The 21,824-nt window shown below is 38.4% G+C and overlaps 1 protein-coding gene across 3 annotated transcripts in view; it reads right to left on the bottom strand.

Annotated features, from left to right (window-relative positions):
- Positions 1-278: 278 nt before the first annotated feature.
- PPP2R2A (protein phosphatase 2 regulatory subunit Balpha) overlaps positions 279-21,824 on the bottom strand; it is an 80,552-nt gene continuing 59,006 nt past the window's right edge. For all 3 annotated transcript variants that reach the window (XM_006057335.3, XM_006057334.3, XM_025281885.2), the window contains 7 exons: positions 16,988-17,153; positions 10,117-10,229; positions 8,372-8,549; positions 6,310-6,474; positions 5,061-5,230; positions 2,880-2,971; positions 279-1,271 (listed from right to left, as the gene is read on the bottom strand). In XM_006057335.3, the coding sequence (XP_006057397.1) occupies positions 992-1,271; positions 2,880-2,971; positions 5,061-5,230; positions 6,310-6,474; positions 8,372-8,549; positions 10,117-10,229; positions 16,988-17,153 (1,164 nt within the window). In that variant the 3' untranslated portion in view covers positions 279-991. The remainder of the gene's footprint in view (positions 1,272-2,879; positions 2,972-5,060; positions 5,231-6,309; positions 6,475-8,371; positions 8,550-10,116; positions 10,230-16,987; positions 17,154-21,824) is intronic.

Genomic DNA, 21,824 nt, shown 5'->3' with positions numbered 1-21,824 from the left:
CGTAGACACAATGTATCCAGTACCCTTATAACTACAATTAAAAAAAATCTCTAGTAGCATGTATATAGATCATGATATCTTTAGGAATACCAATATATAGTCAAAATATGTTCATACAGAACCAATACCTCTCCTTCTCCATGTAAAGAACACTTTTTAAAAATAATTAACAAAAATACCAATTAAACAGTGGAACCTCATTTCACTTCATTGCGCCCAAAGGTATGACACAAAATATTGGCTTAAAGAGGTAGATTAAAAAGAAAAAGGAAACCAGATTCTCCATTCTTTGTCACTTTTATTCAGTAGTAGTATTTTTTTTCCTTATTTTCAGTGCCAGACACGGCAAGGAGTGATTACAGCCAACTGTTATTAAAACATTTGTTCGCAACATGTACCCCCTTTACCACTGACCCCAAACTGACTCGTTGTGTGCTTTCGTTCTTTCCTTTTTATACCACCACCAAGACTGGGTGGAGGGGCAAGGGGAAGAGATGGAGGGGAAGAGTCCAGGAGCCAGAGAGGAGGAATGCTACAAGCCACAGTAAGAATGAGCTGTATTTAATTTAAAAAAGGGGAGGAGGGGTGTACCCCACAAATGATACAGTAATGAGGATACACAATTAAATCCCATAAGCATGACTGAAGGCTTTCACTGTGTTTGACGTCATCACAATGGAAGGCATAAAAAGTGGAGTAAATCAATGTTGACACAGTCCAATCTAGTCCATTAGGCAAGATGGTGCAAGAAGTCATTTAAATTAAAAGTGCCCTACCCTTACCTAAATGGCTAGCAGACATGGAGAACACCACAGGGAGGGATCCACAGAGCTTTCTCCATGTAGCTATGGAAAATGTGTTGTCGAATGGCACATTGTCAAACACTGGAAAAGGGGCGCCACAATGGACCTCTCTCTTTTTTAAGTACGAATGCTAGATTCAACTATCTCAACTAAGCAGGAAGTGGGTTCTTCTGCTAGGAAGGCCAACCCTAATTCACTTTGTCTTGAAATATATACAGATTGTTTGTAGTAGCTACGGCAATGATATTTTCCTTGGGGTGCCAGGCTGTGTGAAGTATTTTCTTGTTGAAGTCTAGGCTGTCGACACTGATTTCATCTTTCTTTCGCTTGCCACTTGCACACACTTTGCGTGGCTTCAGAACCGTGCGAGGTTTATTGTTTTCTCGTGATGCTTCCAGGGTTATGTCTCGCTTTGTGTTCCGGTCAAACATTCTGAAGAAATTATTGTAAGATCCAGTCATGACAACACTGGAAAAGGAGACAGAGCATCCAGTCAAATAATGAAAATGAGTTTTCGATAAACATTTCGCTGGTGAAACTCGGCCTAATGCTCCAAAGCAAGAGCTACTGCAAGCAGATCTGGGTTTAGGGAGAGGGCTGCTGGCACCAACCCAGAGACCAATCACTGGAATAAACTAGGAATACGGTATTAGTTACTTTGATGTCTATTCATGACTTTCATGACTGCCCAAACTGTCACCAAAGTTGAAAGCATCCTCAAGTAAGGCTTCTAAGTAGTAGTGAATGCTCTTAGTTGAAAACATTTACAACCCCAGTCTATGCAGTCCTCCAGACCAGCCAACCAACAACAAAACATAATTTGTGTAGTTTAGACTGGCATCCCCATGTTACCTGCATTTGTGAGGTTTTAATGGATTTTAATGGATTCTGACACCTAGTCTATAGCTATTTAAAAGGTGTTGCTAGCCAGCATTTCTATGGTATTCTTGCCAAGTATAACCTGAATCTAATCATGAGGGAATATTAGACAACACTCAAATGAAGGAATATTCTATACAATGAATGGCCTGTGGTTTTAAAACAAGCTGAGATCATGAAAGACAAGGGAAGAATGAAGAACTGTTCCAGATTAAAGGAGGCAATGAGATGGGACAAAGAACACGATTGAGGGAACTTGTGATATTTACAGGGATCTGTGGATTAGACAGCAGTACTGCATCCATGTGAAATTTTCTGCCTTAGATGCCCGCACAGTCATTATATGAGAGAGCATCTTTCCAAAAAAAATTTTTATGTTAAGGCAAACTAACAGTTTTTCTATAATGCAAGATGCTGTTCAAACACGAGGAGAACGAGCTGGTGTAGCTGCGCGCTGCAGGCTTCAGTGATAAAACTATTGTTGAATAAAGTACTCTAATGAATATCTTGAAGGTAGGTTTAGTTAATTCCAGAATTATGTTTTCTTTTACTATTGTCTGTTCTCCTGGAACATAATGAATGGTAAATAAATACATGGAACAACAGACTGGCTCCAAATCAGGAAAGGAGTATGTCAAGGCTGTATATTGTTACCCTGCTTATTTAACTTATATGCAGAGTACATCATGTGAAATGCCGGGCTAGATGAAACACAAGGTGGAATCAAGACTGCCGGGAGAACTATCAATAACCTCAGATATGCAGATGACACCACTCTAATGGCAAAAAGTGAAGAACAACTAAAGAGCCTCTTGATTAAAGTGAAAGAGGAGAGTGAAAAAGTTGGCTTAAAACTCAACATTCAGAAAACTAACATCATGGCATATAAAAAAAGTGATTCATCTGGTTCATTAAAGGGAAAAATTAAAATTTATATAATAAGATTGTAAGTTTCTAGTGTGTTTTCACATTTACTTAGTGAAACACAATGTTTAATTTTTATCTGCCAATATTGCTGTAAGATTTCAAGGAAACCCTGGGGAAAATAAACTTGGAAAATGTAATTTATCTCAGTCGAAAAACACAACGGCCATTAGCAAATGTGGCAATCATACTAGGAGTGAAATAGTAAATTTCTTTCCTCTAACAGAATTCACATTTGAGTAAGATGTTTAGTTCAAATTAAAATCAATTTACCTGTCAGATCCATTCCAACAACATTCAAATTTGTCAAATATGCAGTCATTTTCATACAGTGAACAAAGTTTACTTCTGAGGTATTCATGCACCTGGCGGGGGGTGGGGGGGAGGGGGTAGAAAAAAATATTATACACACACACAAACACACACACATATGTGTACTTAGCTTATATCACATGATCTACGGCTCTTGAAACTGAAAAATGATTTAACAAGTCTGTATCTTTTTAAGAAGGAAAATATATATAGACACATGGATTGAGTGAAACTCACTCAGTTGGGTCCAACTCTTTGCGACCCTATGGATTGTACCCACCAGGGTCTCCTGTCCATGGAATTCTTCAGATCATATACATACTTAATCTCATTAAAACTCAATTCTCTAAGAAACAGTAAAGGTACCGAGCTCCCCGTTCCACAAATACACATTTTTCTTTCATACAACTGAGAGATATACCCTCCTGGGGATGGCACATTTACTCTTCGTAAGTTTGACTAAAATAGTAGGCCAGTAAACATTTTAAAATGGCACAGATAAGACACTGATTAAAGAATATATAGCAATATTTGAATTTTACAACCCTTCATTTTCTATTAATTGTTGATTAAAAAACATACAATACTGTGGCTTTACTCCCTTTTTAACTACCATTTTTGGGGCATAACTAACTGAAGCCTACAGTATCATTAAATGCATATGTTATGCACTGCATGACCCTGCCCTGATCCAGTGATAAATTATATGGTTACTTCACGTATGCATCATGGAAATATCTGACACACTTGTTATTGCTTACACACAATATGTACTCAGTCACTCAATCATGTCCAACTTTCTGTGATCCCGTGACTGTGGCCCACCAGGTTCCTCTGTCTATGGAATTCTCCAGGTAAGAATACTGGAGTGGGTTGCCATTTCTTCCTCCAGGGATCTTCCCGATCTAAGGACTGAACCTGCATCTCCTGTGGATTCTGTATTGGCAGGTGGATTCTTTTACACTGAGCCACCTGGGAAGCCCATTTCTTATATAGTACCCAAAGCTAATGAAAATAGTTGTTTTTCTAAGTACAATTCTATATTCACTAGTTTTCCACAAAGGGATCAACTAGAAAATAAATTTTAAAATATTCTTAGAAATGATACATTTCTATATTAATATTACTAAATTACAAAGGAAAGTTTCAAAGTATTTGTTGTGATCATAAGGGGAAAAAAGGAGTCTCCATCTCACTGTTCTTTTTCATTTAAATGAGAACCTTAAAATGAAGTAATGATAGAAAAGAACAAGTACTTTCTCAATGCTTAGAATTCTCTATGAAACAACCTAACGTCATTTTAAGTGTCCGTTTTATCTTTAATGGAATGATTCAGACCACTGTGTGTGACATTTTAAGTGAAAATCTGTTAACACAGAGGATTTACAACACTTGTGGGTTAGGACCCACAATGAGTATGTGAGGCAAATAGTAATGTTAACATTACCCTTCAATCACATAACAGGTCAGCTAGACGCTTATACAAACTCAATGGGAGTTGAATCTGCACCTGCTACACTGGGTATGATGTGAGTCTACTCCAATCACTAAGCCAGGTCAGCACAGGTAGAAAAACTGCACCCTGTCCAAGCTGTGCACATCTTCATTCTCTTCTCCAGAAGAACGGGACCCACGGGAGCAGCTTGGCTGACGGGGAGAATCCAGAACTGACATTCTATGACAGACAGGCAGCTCCCAAAGCTGTCTGCTGGGTACTCATACATCCCTCTCCTTCAGCTTAAGACAACAGTTACCAACCAGTTCACCTGACTGGGCGACACGCCAGGGTTAACCTCTAATTCAACTAGCACTGTCCACACTCTATCTGGGATGCCTCTAGTAGGCCTAGCCATTCTCCCCCGTCTTCTCCCCAGACCTCGGTAGAGACCTAAATTCCATCCTCACTTCAAATGTAGATAACAGTAGGAAAAAAAAGTTATCATTGAAACAAACTGGTAGCTTTACATTTTAATTGTAAAACTAAATAGAAAACAATCTACAAAAGTAGATATAAATTTAACATAAGGAAAAGCAGTGTATTCATGGATCTCTGAAGGAAAAAGCCCAATGGTGAACACACACTTTGTACTAGGATTAACACATACAGGCTATATACTCATTAAAAGAAAGAATTCCAAATACCTGGTATGTTTCCACAGGCCTGTTTTCCATATTTAAGTCCCAAATTTTGACTGACAAATAGTCTCTAGTCATCATATATCGACCACTATGGCTGAATTTTACATCAGAAATTGAAGAGATGATTTCAGAAAAAAAAGACCTGTTACTGGGATCTTCAGGTTCTTCAAACACTGAAAACAAGCAAAAAATGTTGGGACCATCTGTAATTACTCTGGCTTGGACAAAGCATTTACCCCAAACATTATTCACAAACTTCCTAGCAGTGAGCTAAAAATGACAGGCTAATAAAGAACTGGAAAACATCTCAAAGAACATCTGTAAGATTGTAACCTCCCTGAGAGAGTTTCTTAGGAGAATGAGAATACAGAAGCTGAAGAAGCAAAGTACATTATGTAGCACAGCACTTTCCAGAGTCACGTGGCTAATTCACCAGAACCAGACTTGTTTGCCACATCTGACATGTGTCAGCTCTGTGGTCCTACATATACCTCACTGACTTTGCCTATACCGTCACCGCAAGACACAGACCACCTTTGCCACTCCTATGCATACCCACGGTTTTGAGTGGTCAGGTAAAATTAGATTGATAAGAGGTATGTAACAGTGTTTGTAAGTTTTTTAAAAATTCAACATGAAGGTAAGAATAATGCAACCCCTGAATTTCTTAACCTTGTACTCTTCAAACTTAAACGAGCCAAAGAAACCTCTTCTCAGAAAAAAATCTTCCTAGGAAGCCCAAAACAGGAAGGAAGGGAGTGGGGAGAAGAGAAAGGGAGGCAGGCAAGAAAGGAAATGTTCTACTTGCAGACAGGACTTGAGAACCCAAACCCAAGTTCCCAAAGAATAGCATTCTATTAAAAGCACATCTACTGGGACTCAACAGATGTGCCCCAGAGACAGTCTTCTATGTTCTTCCAGTAGGAGAACCTGTAAAGTCTCAGGTTGATTCAGGCAGCTTACCAAAAGGTACAGGAGGTTTAAGACCCATGTGCTGTGCTTGCTCAGTCCTGTCTGACTGTGCAACCTCATGGACTGTAGGCAGCCAGGCTCCTCTGTCCATGGGATTCTCCAGGCAAGAATACTGGAGTGGGTTGCTATGCCCTGCTCCAGGAGATCTCCCCAACCCAGTGATTGATCCCAGATCTCCTGCAGGTGGATTCTTTACTGTCTGAGTCACCAAGAAAACCTATGTAAATGTTACGACGTCTGAAGACAAACAGAAAATGTTATCATTTGAAAATAAACTTACGTTTAGAATGCCTATCACAGAGGGCGGATGCCCTCATGTCACATAACCGAATGGTTCCTTTACTGCTGCTGTATACAAATGTGTTACAGCTGTTGGGATGGAATTCTGCAGCTGTAATCACCTCTGTCAGCTCTTCCATATTGGCAGGCTTGATATCCACAATATCTGGAGAGCATTTTATTAAGGAATTTCCTCTTAAAAGAAAGGTCAAGTATAATTTTATATTTCTCAAATCTACAGCTCATTCACAGACTTAAGCACACATATTAACACTATTTTAGAATGTAGAGGGTTTTTTTTTTCCCCTGAGTATGATATAAATCCCAGAAGACATAAAGAAAAGATTGCTAGGCCATCATCCTAAATATTAAGAACTTTCCATATTTCCAAACAAAACAAAAGGAAAAATCTGGAAGGCAGCACAATGGGGAAGCTGCACACAAATAACGGAGCTGATTTACCTGATATTAAAAAGGTGCTTAAAAAAAAAAAAAAAACCTCCAATAAGAATATATGCAAATCCAATGAAAATTTTGGAAAAGAACAAAAAGAAATGGTTGAAAAAATATGAAAACATGCTCAAGTCTACTAAGGATGAAAGATGCAAATGAAAACAACTAGAGACCCTTTCACTAACTAGACCACGAAAGGAAAGCATTACAGGCAGACCTTGTTTCTTTGCTCTGCTTTACCGTGTTTCACCTATCAGTTCACTGCACTTCACCTATGATTTACTGCATTTTTTATAAATTGATGTTTTGCAGCAACTGTGCATCAAGCTAGCCTATCAAACACCATTTTCCCAACATCATCAGCTCAAACCTTTACATTATTATTACATTTGTTTCGGCGACCTGTGATCAGCTCAGCTATCTTTGATCCTGTAATCATGTGGGGGTACCATGATACACACATAAGGTGGTGAATTTAGTCAACTGCTGAAAGGACAACCAAGGGCTGAGAACATTACATAAACTTAGCTGATAAAGCAGTAGCAGGTTTGAGAGGGCTGACTCCAGTTTTGAAAGAAGTTCCACTTGGGTGAAATGCTGTCAAAGAGCACTGCAGACTACAAAGAAATAATTCATGACGGGAAGAGTCAAAATTGATGTGGCAAACATCACTGCTGTCTTATTTCAAAGAAACTGCTACAGCTACCCTAACCTTCAACAATCACCACTGATCAGTCAGCAACCTTCAACGAGGCAAGACCCTCCAGCAGCATAAAGATTACCGCTTGCTGAAGGTGCAGGTGATGATCAGCATTTTTCAGCAATATTTTTAAACTAAGGTATACATTTTTTTTTTTTTTTTAAAGACATAATGCAACTACATACTTTAACAGACTACAATATAGCGCTAACATTTATAAGCACTGGGAAACCAAATAATTCGTGTGACTTAATTTTAGGGCAGTATTCACTTTATTCTTGTGGTCTGCAACTGCATCTGTAGTATCTCCGAGGTATGCTTACACTGGTAGAGTATGAATTATAGTACAGTGTTAATTTTTCAAATGATATCTATTTGGAAAGATATACATTAATAGCAGTCATGATAATTAACATTTATCAAGAACTTAAGTACTTAAAAACAAACATGTATATACATTTCTATATATGTGTCTGTGTATATCTCATAATCATAGAAAATTTTTAGGAGGATAACATAAACAATGAGAAGTATTTAGACCATCATGCATCATGACTTGCACAGATCTTTTTCCAAACTAATGAGAATACTTTTATAATTAAAAACATTTTAAAGATAATACTCCACATATTTGTTTCTGTTACAAGAAACAGCTATTAAAAGTTTTTCTATTTTCATAGGTACAAAGAGAAAAATTCGTTAAAATTCCAAGAATCCAGTTTTTAAATTGATACATTATGCCTTTTATCAAATAATTTCACCCAGTGTTTAATAACACAAAAAAAGTGCTATAAAATAATAAGCTATTATATAAGAATCAAAACACCCCAAGGAGAGAATGAAAATAAATCCAGTATGAGGATAACATGCCTTCTTTACCCAACACCAAAAAAGGAAACCAAATGGATACTAAAACTCCTGTCTGTTATTTCCAGATGCCAAAGATTAATCCGCAAATCATCTGCAGATAAATATGTTTCATAATCACTATTAATAGAAATTGAGTTGATGTGATATGTATGAGCATTGGCAAATATTCTTCGTGGACTGGCCTCAACCATTAGATCCATGGGCCGAAAGACTGGCACCTGTCAATAAGACATGAAAAAGAAGTGATTACAAAATATTCACTTTCTACAAGAGAACTGAAGGTTCAGAAGACAGCATTACTCCAGTTTCTGAGGTAATATTAAACAGCATAATACTACACAGATTTAGTTTTATGAAGTAACTGATATTGGTTGTTTAAAGTGCTGACATGGGAAGAAAAATGAAAAACAAATTTGCCTTCCTACACTGGGTTGGAAGAAGCACAAGCTGGAATCAAGATTGCCGGGAGAAATATCAATAACCTCAGATATGCAGATGACACCACTCTTATGGCGGAAAGAGAAGAGGAACTAAAAAGCCTCTTGATGAAAGTGAAAGTGGAGAGTGAAAAAGTTGGCTTAAAGCTCAACATTCAGAAAACGAAGATCACGGCATCTGGTCTGATCACTTCATGGGATATACATGGGGAAACAGTGGAAACAGTGTCAGACTTTATTTTGGGGGGCTCCAAAATCACTGCAGATGGTGATTTCAGCCATGAAATTAAAAGACGCTTACTCTTTGGAAGGAAAGTTATGACCAACCTAGATAGCATATTCAAAAGCAGAGACATTACTTTGCAAACAAAGGTCCGTCTAGTCAAGGCTATGGTTTTTCCAGTGGTCATGTATGGTTGTGAGAGTTGGACTGTGGAGAGAGCTGAGTGCCGAAGAATTGATGCTTTTGAACTGTGGTGTTGGAGAAGACTCTTGAGAGTCCCTTGGACTGCACGTAGATCCAACCAGTCCATCCTGAAGGAGATCGGTCCTGGGTGTTCACTGGAGGGACTGATGCTGAGGCTGAAACTCCAATACTTTGGCCACCTCATGCGAAGAGTTGACTCATTGGAAAAGACTCTGATGCTGGGAGGGATTGGGGGCAGGAGGAGAAGGGGACGACAGAGGATGAGATGGCTGGATGGCATCGCCGACTTGATGGACGTGAGTCTGGGTGAACTCCAGGAGTTGGTGATGGACAGGGAGGCCTGGCGTGTTGCAATTCATGGGGTCACAAAGAGTCGGACACGACTGAGCAACTGAACTGAACTGAACTGAGAGCAATACTATCAGAATTTATAGTTTTTCCTAGTTTCAATCTTTTGCTTGAAAGACTTGCGAAGCTAATAAATATTTATGATTTAAAGTGGCTAAAAAGGAAATCAGCCCAAAGCATCAAATTCTTGGTATTTTTTATTGCAACTAGAAGATTTAGTCCATTTTTATTTTTTTGATCTCCAAAGAAAGTTAATCTTGAAACTTAACCTTCTAATAGCTGACAACCAAACCATAAGAACAAAAGAGAGCATGGTGGCATAGTGAAAAACAAAACAAATCAAAACACAGTCTTGTTGTGTTGGGTTCTGGTTCGCCCCTGGCCACGGTGAGACTCGTCTGTAGGTCGGGGTCTGTTTAAAATTTGAGTCTTTAATGTTGTGTCTGGTCACACAATCTTGGGAAGGGGCAGAGTGTAATTATTCCTATTCATGTTCTGTTGAGGATCTAGACTACATAACAACAGTACAGAAGACTATTCATTGGAATCAGATTTTTTTTAACATGTACTTACACGTAGTGTAGTAACTGTAGTAGGATCTCTATACCTTCCATCTTCCTCTTTCAAGTTATACCCTTCTGGTCTTTTGTCCCTTTCACTGATTTTCCATAACTTTATTGTTTTATCTGGGGAAAAAATAAAGAAAGTCTTAAAAAATGAGAGATTAACCTTGACAGAAGAAACACATTTTAAGTATATTTAAACATGCGATTTCATATCTCACCCAAAAGGATCCCAAGAATAAAATCCCTGATCCAACTCAATAAAACACAAACTTTCTACTACCAGGTGAATAAAAACACCTGTACATATAAAAACAGCACAGAAATTTAAAAAATCTATGTTAATGCCACTCATTAAATATCATTTAATATTAAAATCAGGTCACAGCCAGGTCCTTATCCTTCAAAAATTATTATAGCTAGAGGGGGCAGGGGAAACTGTGTGTGTGTGTGTCCATCCCCTGGAGGAGGGCATAGCAATCCATTCCAGTATTCTTGCCTGGAGAATCCCCAAGGACAGAGCAGCCTGGTGGGCTACAGTCCATGGGGTCACAGAGTCGGACACAACTAAGTGACTAAGCACATGCTTAGTCATATGTCTATATATGCATAATGCTTAATATTTAACTTTTACATACGAAAAAAGTCAGTTAAAATAGCCCAAGGGTTAGTCGCTCCTTCATGTCTAATTCTTTGCCACCACATGGACTGTATAGCCCACCAGGCTCAGTTTTTCCTAGTTCATGGAATTCTCCAGACAAGAATACTGGAATGGGTATCCATTCCTTTTTCCAGGCTATCTTTCCGACACAGAGGTGGAATCTGGGTCTTCTGCACTGCAGGCAAATTCTCTACCATATGAGCCACCAGGGACTATTTAGAGTAAAAGTTACATTTGTGATTCAAGTTAAGTACAAGCCCCTGAAAATAGTTTACCAATTAAAAGCATACATCCCCAAATCCTTCAAGACAAAATTATTCAGTATTGAGAATATATAAAATAGTGTTTTTTACAATAAACTTTACCTCTGAAGTAAGTCTAGAGTTACAGAAAATTGCAAAGAGCACTGAGTTTCCATATACTCTTTACCCAGTTTTTTCCTTATGTCAGCATCTTATGCAACCACGGCACATTTGTTAAAACTAAGAAATTAACATTCCACGTTACCATTCACTAGACTTCAGACTTTACTCTGATTTCATCAGGTTTTCCACTAATGCCTCTTTCTGTTCCAGGATCCAAACAACACCGTATTTAGCTGTCACGTCACCTTAGTCTCTCTGCAACAATTTCTCAGCCTTTTTTATTTTTCTTCATCCTGACAGTTCTGAGAAGCAGTGGCAAAATGTGTGGAATGTACCTTCACTGGGCATGTCTACTGTTCCCCTCATGATCAGATTGAGATCATGGGGTATCAGGAAGAGCCCAGAGTGAAGTAAATATATACATAGAACTGACATGACTTTTCCACCGGTGATCACTTGGTTAGGAAAGAAACTGCCAGGTTTCTCCACTGCACACTTACTCTCTCCCCCTTTGGAAATGAGGCATTAAATCCATCCATGTCTAATAGGACAAGTTACAGTCCGGGCAGGGAGGAGTATCCATCCACATGTTATTTGGAATTCTCTGTAACAAGCACCTTGCTGCTGCATCACTTTAGTCGTGTCTGACTCTGTGCGACCCCATAGACGGCAGCCCACCAGGCTTCCCGTCCCTGGGATTCTCCAGGCAAGAACACTGGAGTGGGTTGCCATTTCCTTCTCCAGTGCATGAAAGTGAAAAGTGAAAGTGAAGTCGCTCAGTCGTGTCCGACTCTATTGAACCCATGGACTGCAGCCTACCAGGCTCCTCCGTCCATGGGATTTTCTAGGCAAAAGTACTGGAGTGGGGTGTCATTGCCTTCTCCAACAAGCACCTTTCTCCCCACTTATTTACTCAACCAACCATTTACATCACGATGGAATCAAGCACATTTATTTAATTCTGTGTGCCCAAGTGGCCAAGTGTAAAGAATCCACTTGCCAACACAGGAGATGCAGGTTCAGTCCCTGCGTTGGGAAGATCCCCTGGAGTAGGAAATGGCAACCCAATCCAGTATTCTTGCCTGGAGAATCCCATGGACAGAGGAGGCTGGAGGGCTACATCCCATGGGGTTGCAAGGAGTCGGACACAACTGAGCATGCATGCCTATTATAAGCTTAAAACTGGACTTATAAAATGCCACATCTTAATGGCCCTTCATATGCAAATGAGTATACCAGAATCTGAAAGGCAGTGTATAGGTCAATTTGTAGTGCTCCATACAGAGACATAGCAGGGACTCCTCCAGCCTGGCCACCCCTCTGCCCAGTGGAGAAGCGCACGCTAAGCACCACTGTGGGTGCCCCAGCAGAGATGACATGTACACAGAGAACAACTGCCAACTTTACCAGCTTGCAGCTAACTATTTCATCTGAACCCTATGTACCTGGAGTTTTCAGGTATACCGCAGTTAAGTTATGGAGAAGGCAATGGCACCCCACTCCAGTACTCTTGCCTGGAAAATCCCATGGACAGAGGAGCCTGGTAGGCTGCAGTCCATGGGGTCGCTAAGAGTCGGACACGACTGAGCGACTTCACTTCCACTTTTCCCTTTCAGGCACGGGAGAAGGAAATGGCAACCCACTCCAGTGTTCTTGCCTGGAGAATCTCAGGGACGGGAGCCTGGTGGGCTGCCGTCTCTGGGGTCGCACAGAGTCGGACACGACTGAAATGACTTAGCAGCAGCAGCAGCAGTTAAGTTATATGTGTTTTCTATGTGCCATTTGGTTTACATATATTTATATAATTTAGGTAAAGAATGACAAATTTTAGAGTATTTAACCTGTCCCCAAATCTATCATATAAATGAGCCATGCCTGAATTCTACATTTGGGGAGAAATTATCATCTAAAGATTATAAGGATGAACCCCTCCAACACCATCACACACACATTCCCATGATTTCTTATGGCCTGCTCAAATTTGTCATCCTTATTAAAGATCCAGATAAAGAAATCACATTAAACTTATCAAACATTTCAAATAAGATATAGTTAGTTTGTGGTTCCTAGTAGTGTCATAGAAAAAAAAAAAGAGAAAGAAAAAAAAAACTGGGCAAACAGATTTTTGAAATAAATTAAACTTCAGAACAAAAAATTTTAAGTGATAAATCTGTGACTTAAGAGAGTGCTAAAAACTTTTAATGGCATAAACAAAAGACCAAGAAGTACTACACAATATCAGTGCAGTGCTTGTGAATAGGCAGGTTGGGAATTTTTAAAAAAATCTAAATTCTTATATGTTCTACAGTATTTTTTAAAACTTTTTTTTTTTTGGCTGTGATGCTGGGCTTGTAGGTTTGTTGCTTTCTTTCTTTTTTTTAAAGATTTATTTATTTATGGCTACACGGGATCTTCGTTACTGTGAGCAGGCTTTCTCTAGTTGCAGCAAGCAGTTTGGGGGGTGGGGCAGAGGCCTACTCTCTAGTCGCGGTGTGCAGGCCTCTCGTTATGGTGGTCTCTCTTGTTGTGGAGCATGGACTCTAGGGTGCTTTAGTAGTTGCAGCCCATGGGCTCTAGAGCAGAAGCTCAGTAGTTGTGGCACAAGGGCTCAATTTTTCCACAGCATGTGGGATCCTCCTGGACCAGGGATCGAACTCGTGTCTCCTGCATTGGCAGGCAGTCTACCACTGAGCCACCAGAGAAGTCCAGCAGTTACTTTTACCTGGAATTTTGGGCCTGTAGTTGGAGGTACATGAGAATAATCAAACTCCAAAAAACTGCACACAAGAGTATGTGAATATACTCATTTTCTGTGACGAGGGTTATTAGATTCCTCAGAGAATTGTTACAGTCAAAAAGTTAAGAACCACTGCTCTACAGTGTTCCCCGACATTGTGAATACTGATATCTAAAGTGTTTCAGAAGTTCAGAGTCCTGGTGTTCCCCCTCACCACAGAGGGTTATAACAGGGAAAACCAAAGCCACCAAGTTTCCTTTGTGGATGTGCGGCTTTTACATAGAATCCAAAAAGCTTCTTATTAATAGGCTGTTAACACAACCTATTCACAAGTGAACTTTTATTAGTTATATATTCAAAGACCCATGGTCAACTGATTTTAGAGCTGGATGTTTTTGCAACATACAGAAACTGAAGAGAATTCAGAGAAAGGCAAAGGAGGTTAAAGAGAAAGAGAATAAAGTCACTTGAAGAAACATTAAATGAATAAAGTTATAAGAAGAGGACCATGAAATTATTTAAGTAAAAACGATCTGGGAAATACTTGAATAGTGACGATCACAGAAAGCCAATGCAAAGATGAAGACTAATTCTGATCAGTCAAAGTTGGAATGTTTGGTCCTATTTTCCATCAGTCTCCCCAGCAGTTTTCTAACCTTCTGTGCGTATAAAGACCCATTACACTATGAAGAGAGGAAGCACAGATATTATACTGTCTGTCAGAGAAAACTCTACCAAATAATATAGAGACATTGCTCAGATTTAACCGAAGTTGACATTTTTCCATATTTGCCTTCTCTCTTTTCAAAGAATAAAGCTTTTCAGATGCAGCTCAAGTCCTACTCCTCTCATCCCTTTTCCTATTCTCAGCACCCCCAGATACTGTGGTTTGTAAAATTTCCATACTTGTTACATTCTTCCACATTGGACTCTACTTTTAGCACAAAAAATAATACAGCTACCATCCCAAAAGTTGTGTTTTACTTAGTATTCATTAACAACAACAACAACAAACCCCAAACAGGTACAATGCATTGTGTATTGCTCTTAAAAATAAGCTGTATTACTAATCAATGATTTTTCAAATTTACATAATCCTATTTGGGGAACACTGTTTATTCTGTACACAAAAACAGCACTTAGGTTCACATAACTCCTGACCCAACCCTTGGAATTTCCAGTGGTTTCTCCTTCCACTGAGCTCTTGTCAAGTTCAGTGCCTAGAAAGGCTGGGCTGATTATATGATGCCTTATTTATTTCAAATCACAAAGGAAACCTGCATGGACAACACGCAGAGATACAAATGAGAACTGAGATGAAATGGGGTTTGCTTTCAAATAATACTGAGAAGGCAGGGTAAGAAGTACCAACGAAACACAACTGGTGATGAACTGAGAACTGTTGAAGCTGGGTGTTTGGCATATGGGACTTCATTATGCTACTTCAGCTTGTATTTTAAAAATTCCCCTGTATAAAAAATAAAACAATTTAGCCTGTAAGAAGTGAACTGCCGAAATTACTACGAGCAAACACACTTCGTGGGACATTTACTTCCGAAGTAGAAACTGCCTAAATTGTATAACACATATTGCATGCGTGCTTAGTCACTTCAGTCATGTCCGACTCTCTGTGACCCTATGGACCATGGTCTGCCAGGCTCCTCTGTCCATAGGATTCTCCAGGCAAGAATATTGGAGTGGGCTGCCATTTCCTTCTCCACAATAATACATATTGGATGTCAAAGAGCAGTACCTGAAGTGCTCTTTGAAAGAACTTAACTGTACAAATCAAAACTGAACCAAGACTAGAAACCAACATACAACATGAATAAACATATAGCCTCCATTTATAATGTTGTAAACTACAAGCTTTAAATCATTATTTCTATGTATTTTTCTTTTAATAAGGAGAGGAAAATGCAGTTCATGTTATCAGCCTGTGGTATCATTCTGTGGAATGCATTTCCAAGAATCTGACACAGTGGGTGAGAAGGCCTAAGGTGATGAAGTGAAGTTGCTCAGCGACCCTGTAGACTGTAGCCCACCAGGCTCCTCCGTCCATGGGGATTCTCCAGGTAAGAGTACTGGAGTGGGTTGCCATTTCCTTCTCCAGCACTTAATGTTTTCCACTGTGTCAACCAAAGTCACCTGAGTTTAGATTCTGCAAGTGCTAAAGAACGGTGAATTCTAGGTGCTATATCTGATTTTACTAATACCAAGGGGATGAGAAAATGGAAGTCTTCCCCAATCCTTGTTTCAATATCAAAAAGCTTTTAATTTAAATTTTTACAGACTGGCTACCCAAAACACCTGGAAGTACTCCTTAACCATGCTAATGATTCTCTCTAGACCCAAATCCGCAGGGATAAGCCAAGTCACAACTCAGGTGAAAATAAGAAGAACAAAAAGAAATGACCCACTTCTTAACCTGTCATAAAGGACTTTAAATTCTTATAGAGTCATTATATAATTCTAACCTTCATTTAGTAACTCCTCCTACAGAAACAAGACAGAATGGCAATGAGGCAACTCCAGTTTGTGTCCTTCTTGAACGAGGATCAAGTAGGACAAGCGCTGTTCTAGAGAGTGTCCTGGAGTGGGGACTGTCCTTTGACAGTGTTTTGCATTTATAGTATGAAATACTCTTTGGAGAGTCAGGCACACTTAAAAAGGAAGAGGGAAGGAAATGAACACGTACTAAGCACTCACTGTGTACACCAGGAGTCATCCCCACAACCAGATGGTAATGCAAACCCACCACCCTGAGGGTGCAGACGAGGAGACCCGAGCAGGGTCAGCAACCTGCCCAAGGCTCCTAAGCCAAGAAGGAGCAGGAACAGGATCTGACCCAAAGCAGATGTAAACCTCATTCTTTTTACTACAAACAGTGTGTGTACTACAGACAAGGACACCTAAGGACCTCTTTCAGAGAATTTAAAAACTGAAAGAAAATAAAAAAGGAAAGACAAAAAAGAGTTTACATTCTATATGAAGAAGAATATTTCCAAATGTCTATCTCCAGAGCCCTCTTAACAACTACTCCTCTTTGAAAAGGGGAAAGAAACCCACAGGATATGTGTACATAGTGGGCATATGAAAAGAAAAAATGTACACTTACCATTGGTAGACAATAAAAACTGAGCAGCATTTTTCTGGGGTAACCACCTAATTTTGTTGATCTTTTCTTCTATTTCTAAACTTTTCAAGTAGTCAAACTCTGGTTCATGGCTCTGAAAGGTGCTGTAAACATTATATTCTCCTCTGCTATGAGACTGGATTTTGTTCTAAAATGGAAACAAAAATATTTGGACCAGTTGAGAAATATTTCAAATTAATCAAACATTTAATCAATTCTAACAGACCCTGTATCATCTTTTATACAATTCTATTGTTTTTTATATTTAAAGCTTTCAAGGAATCAATACAAATGCTTTAAAGAAAAAAAGGAAAAGCTAGATAAATCCTTTACTTAATTAGGCACAATTTATTAGGAAAAGTGATATTAAAATATGTATCATTTTGATTGCTACTTTACCATTATATATGACATACTTAATAGAGGACTACTGAGCATACATAACAAGTTTCATCCAAAAAGTAAAACTAAATAAGAAAAACATCAGAAGCAGCAGAAGGACGAGGCACACCTTCTTCCTCTGCCTTTCTCATGCCTCTTTAGGTCGTTTCACTGCTGGAAGCTCTTGAAGAGAAGAGCCCTCATAAGTGCAATGGAACATTTGACCCCAACCTCCCCCACTCAAGACCACAGTTACAGGGCTGTATTACTCACTGAGACCACATCCAACACTACCCAAAAACGCTAACCCTCCTTAAATTATCTTTCTTAATTATGAGCCTAGCATACACCAATGATTTATTTAGTATCAGTGCGAGTGAATATAACGTAAGCTACTGGATAGAGACTACTTGTGAACTTCTTCGGTTAACACTAATACCTTAGCAAAAATGAAAACTGTAATCATTTCTAGAGTTTCACTTATTAATCCATCATCACACAATCAAAAACATTTCCACCAAAAACATTAAATGTCTAATTCAAAGAACCAATGGAAAATTCATTTAAAAGGAAGGGTAGTATTTATAATCAACTATTTTAACTAAATATGAATTAACAAATGAAATATTTAAGATGATGTGATACTAAGAATAGCCTATTGGTCATTATTATTATTCTTTATAAAAAGAAAATCTTATTGAATCATTATCTCATAAGCATAGGTTTTAGGTTGTTGCTTCCAGTAGTTTGATTATCAGGATTGATCACTCATGGTCACAGTTGTATCTGGATTAATTATTATTGAGTGCATTCACCAATACTGAGAATGCAGAACACATCACAGAACATAATGCACACTGGGGATGTGGAAAAGGGTAAAATTCAAACTGAGAATCTTGGTCTCATTATAATATTCTTACACCAAATCTAATAACCCAACCCATTTAATAGCTATATACCAATATCTCTTTAGAAGAAATTCCATATATCTTCCACTGAAAATTACTTACTCAGTCTCAAAACATTTGTCATATTATTCTCCAAGAAAGTTACAATAAACAGCAATTCAATTTTTAATATGAATGCTATTTTCAATGTAAGCAAAAGACTACAGTACTATGTACACTGGGTCCCAGAGGTATACAGAGATTTAATAACACAGAATCTCAGCCTTCAGGTAACTTGTGTATAAGAAACTTTAGTCAAGAGTAGAAACTGAAGTCCATATAATTCAGGTAGGCCTGAATTAGGACAAAAGTGGAACTGCTGGGCCAGGATGGTCTTTTCACTAAATAGTTTTCGGTTCATTGGTTATTCATCTATTCAATATAATAAAACAAACCCTGACCCTTACTACACCCACCTTAAACCACTCATATAAATTGATTCCAGGTGAATTATCAGGAATATAACTGTAAATGCTTCTAGTACAACACTATCCAAGAGAGCTTTCTGCAAAATGGAAACAGTCCTCATCTGCGCTGTCCAATGTGGTGGCCACAGTCGTATGCGGTTGCTGAGCACCACTGTAGCCACTGTGCCTAAGGAGGTGAAGTTCACATTTATTTTAACTAATTAAATTCTAAATAGCCACATGGAGCTAGTAACTACCATACTGGAAAGCACAGATCTAAACAATAACGGGAATATATTATCTTCCTGGACCTTGGGGTAGAGAAGTATTTCTTTTACAGGAAAGAAAAAGCAGTTATGTCTAGAGAAAAACATAGATAAACTGAATTATATTAATAACCTTATCAAAAGATATCATTCAGAAAAATAAAAAGGTAAGTCATAGAATGGGAGATACTTCCAACAAATACAACTGACAAAGGGTTAATATTCAAAAGGTGCTAAGCCTACACATCACTGAGAAAAACGACAATCCAGTAGAAAAAAGTGCAAGAAATTTTAGTGGGTACTTCACAAAAGATGACATCCAATGGCCCATAAACCCATAAAAAGATACTGAACCTCAGTATTATTCAAGGAAGTACAAATTAAAACTATAACAAGACACCCTCATAATCTCAAAATGCTTAAATTATAAAATTGAGGACAAAGCATTGGCAAAGATGTGGAAGAGCCAGAATTTTCATACATTGTTCATGAGAATAAAATGGGCAGAACCACTTTTTAGTATTGTTGTTCAGTCGCTCAGTCGTGTCCGACTCTTTGCAACCCCATGGACTGCAGTACACCAGGCTTCCCTTTTTACTATGCCTTTTTTTTTTTTTTTAAACTTTTTACTATGTTGTCTTACAACTTTTTATTCTTTATAGCCAGCCACAAACTGAACCAACCAAAACATCCACATCTATAACAGAATGGATAGATTATGGTACAGTAATACAGAAGACCACAATACAGTAATGAAAGAGAACAAATTATTACACCAACAAAAACTGAGCAAAAAGGCCAGACACAGAATGCTTACTGTAGATTCCATTTATAAAAAGTTCTAAAACTACAGGCCAAACTAAGTGTTAAAAGACTTATGAAGAGGAAAGAGAAAGGAGTGGCTTGGAAAGGGAAATGAGGAGGGTTGATGGAAGTGGGGAAGTTCTAGCTCCTGACCGAAGTATCTGCTGCATGATAATCCACTAGTGTTTTGTGCATTTTTCTGTGTATATTTCAACAGAGTTAAAAAAACAAACAAACAAAATAGCATAGAAATTGTGTGGTCACTTTGAAAATAGTATGGGGGTTCCTCAAAAATATAAATAATAGGGACTTCCCTGGTACTGCAGAGGTTAAGACTATGCTTCCACTCTAAGGGCCATGGGTTCAATCCCTGGTTGGGAACTAAGATCCCGTATGCCACATCGAGGGGGAAAAAAAAAAGAACTACTGGATGATCTGGCAATCTGGGTATAAATCCAAAAGAAATGAAAAAGAAATCTCAACAGACATTATTCACAATAGCTAAGAGGTAGAAATAACCTAAATGTCCACTGATGGATAAATGAATAAAGAAAAGGTGGTGGGTGGGTATGTGCCCATGCATGTGTATATACATGTAAATTATTCAGCCTAAAAAAAAAAAAAAAATGAACTCCTCTCATAGGCTACAACATGGATGAACCTTAAGGACATTATGCTAAAAAAAAAAATAAAGCCAGTCATTAATGATAAATACTGCACAATTCCACTTACATATATGGATTATCTAAAGCAGCCAACCTCACAGAACAGGAAGTAGAATGGTGACAGCCAGGGACTGGAGGGGGGCAGGAAGCTGCTGTTCCGTGGGTACAGGGTTCCAGTTATTCTGGGGGTTTGGCTGCACAGTATGTGCATGTGGTTGGCAAAACCGTGCTGTACACATCGAAACTGCTGGGAGGGGGAATGTTATATTTTGCCACAAATAAATACAGTTCAGTACACAAAAACAAAATGAAAATTACAAAAACGCATTCAAACAGTTACCTATGAAGTGAGAGGTGAATGGCAGCACATATGCAAATGAAAGCCCGTGTGTGCACTGCCGCACACCTATGGGCAGGTTTACTTAAATCGAGGGCCTGGCCATGGCTCCAGTGGCAGTGTCAGGAACTCAAGTATGCCCCTGAGATTCAACCAACCAGAACAGAAAACAGCAGTAAAATCCAATGGTGTTAGAGCCGAACAAACATTTGGAAAGAGAATTAGAACTTCATTTCTTACACAAAAATAAATTTCAGAGGGAAGAATTAAATGTTTAAAAAGTACATAAAAGAAGCTAAGAGAAAGTACAGTAGTGAATTTCTATATAATTCTCAAGTGAAAAGGAGCTTCTAAATACAAAAGTGAAAGCAAAGAGCACAGAAAGGTTGACTTCTGACAAGGTAAGAAGAAAAATATTTAAAAGTTAAAAAAAAAAAGCATACTAGGGAGAAAAGTGCATCATAAGACAAGGTTACTACCTTTCATGTGTAAAAAATGTTACTATCTTTTCAAGTCCTTAAAAATAATTAGTAAAAATATTAACACTCTCCCCCTTGAGAGATGAAAAGGTCAACAGTTGGTAGCTTACCTAAAAAATGGTCAGCAAATATATAACTACTCACTACTAGTACGCAAAATTAAAGAATAATGTTTTGCCTTTAAACCAGTGAAGAATTTAAAAAATGATAATGGTCATTGCTTTAAAGATGAGAATATGGACAAAAATTATACACTACAGGGAGAAGTATAAATTTACACAGCTTTTCTGGAGAATAATCTGTCAATACTTATTGAAAGCCTTAAAAGATGTACTCAACAATTCCTCTTCAAAGTATACCCTAATGAAAAACAATGTATGCAAAGATGTATTAACATAGGGGTTATGGTGCCAAGTTTCTGCACAGTGGGAAGTCCAGGTACAACTTGTATTTGGTCCTCTATATTGTGGATTCAACCAACCATGGAAATGTGTAAGTTACAGTTAATACAGTTGATCCCTGAATAGTGCAGG

Source organism: Bubalus bubalis, chromosome 3 (genome assembly GCF_019923935.1).
Source record: "Bubalus bubalis isolate 160015118507 breed Murrah chromosome 3, NDDB_SH_1, whole genome shotgun sequence".
NCBI classification, from domain to species: Eukaryota; Metazoa; Chordata; class Mammalia; order Artiodactyla; family Bovidae; genus Bubalus; species Bubalus bubalis.
This window is presented reverse-complemented; position numbering and strand designations above follow the sequence as displayed.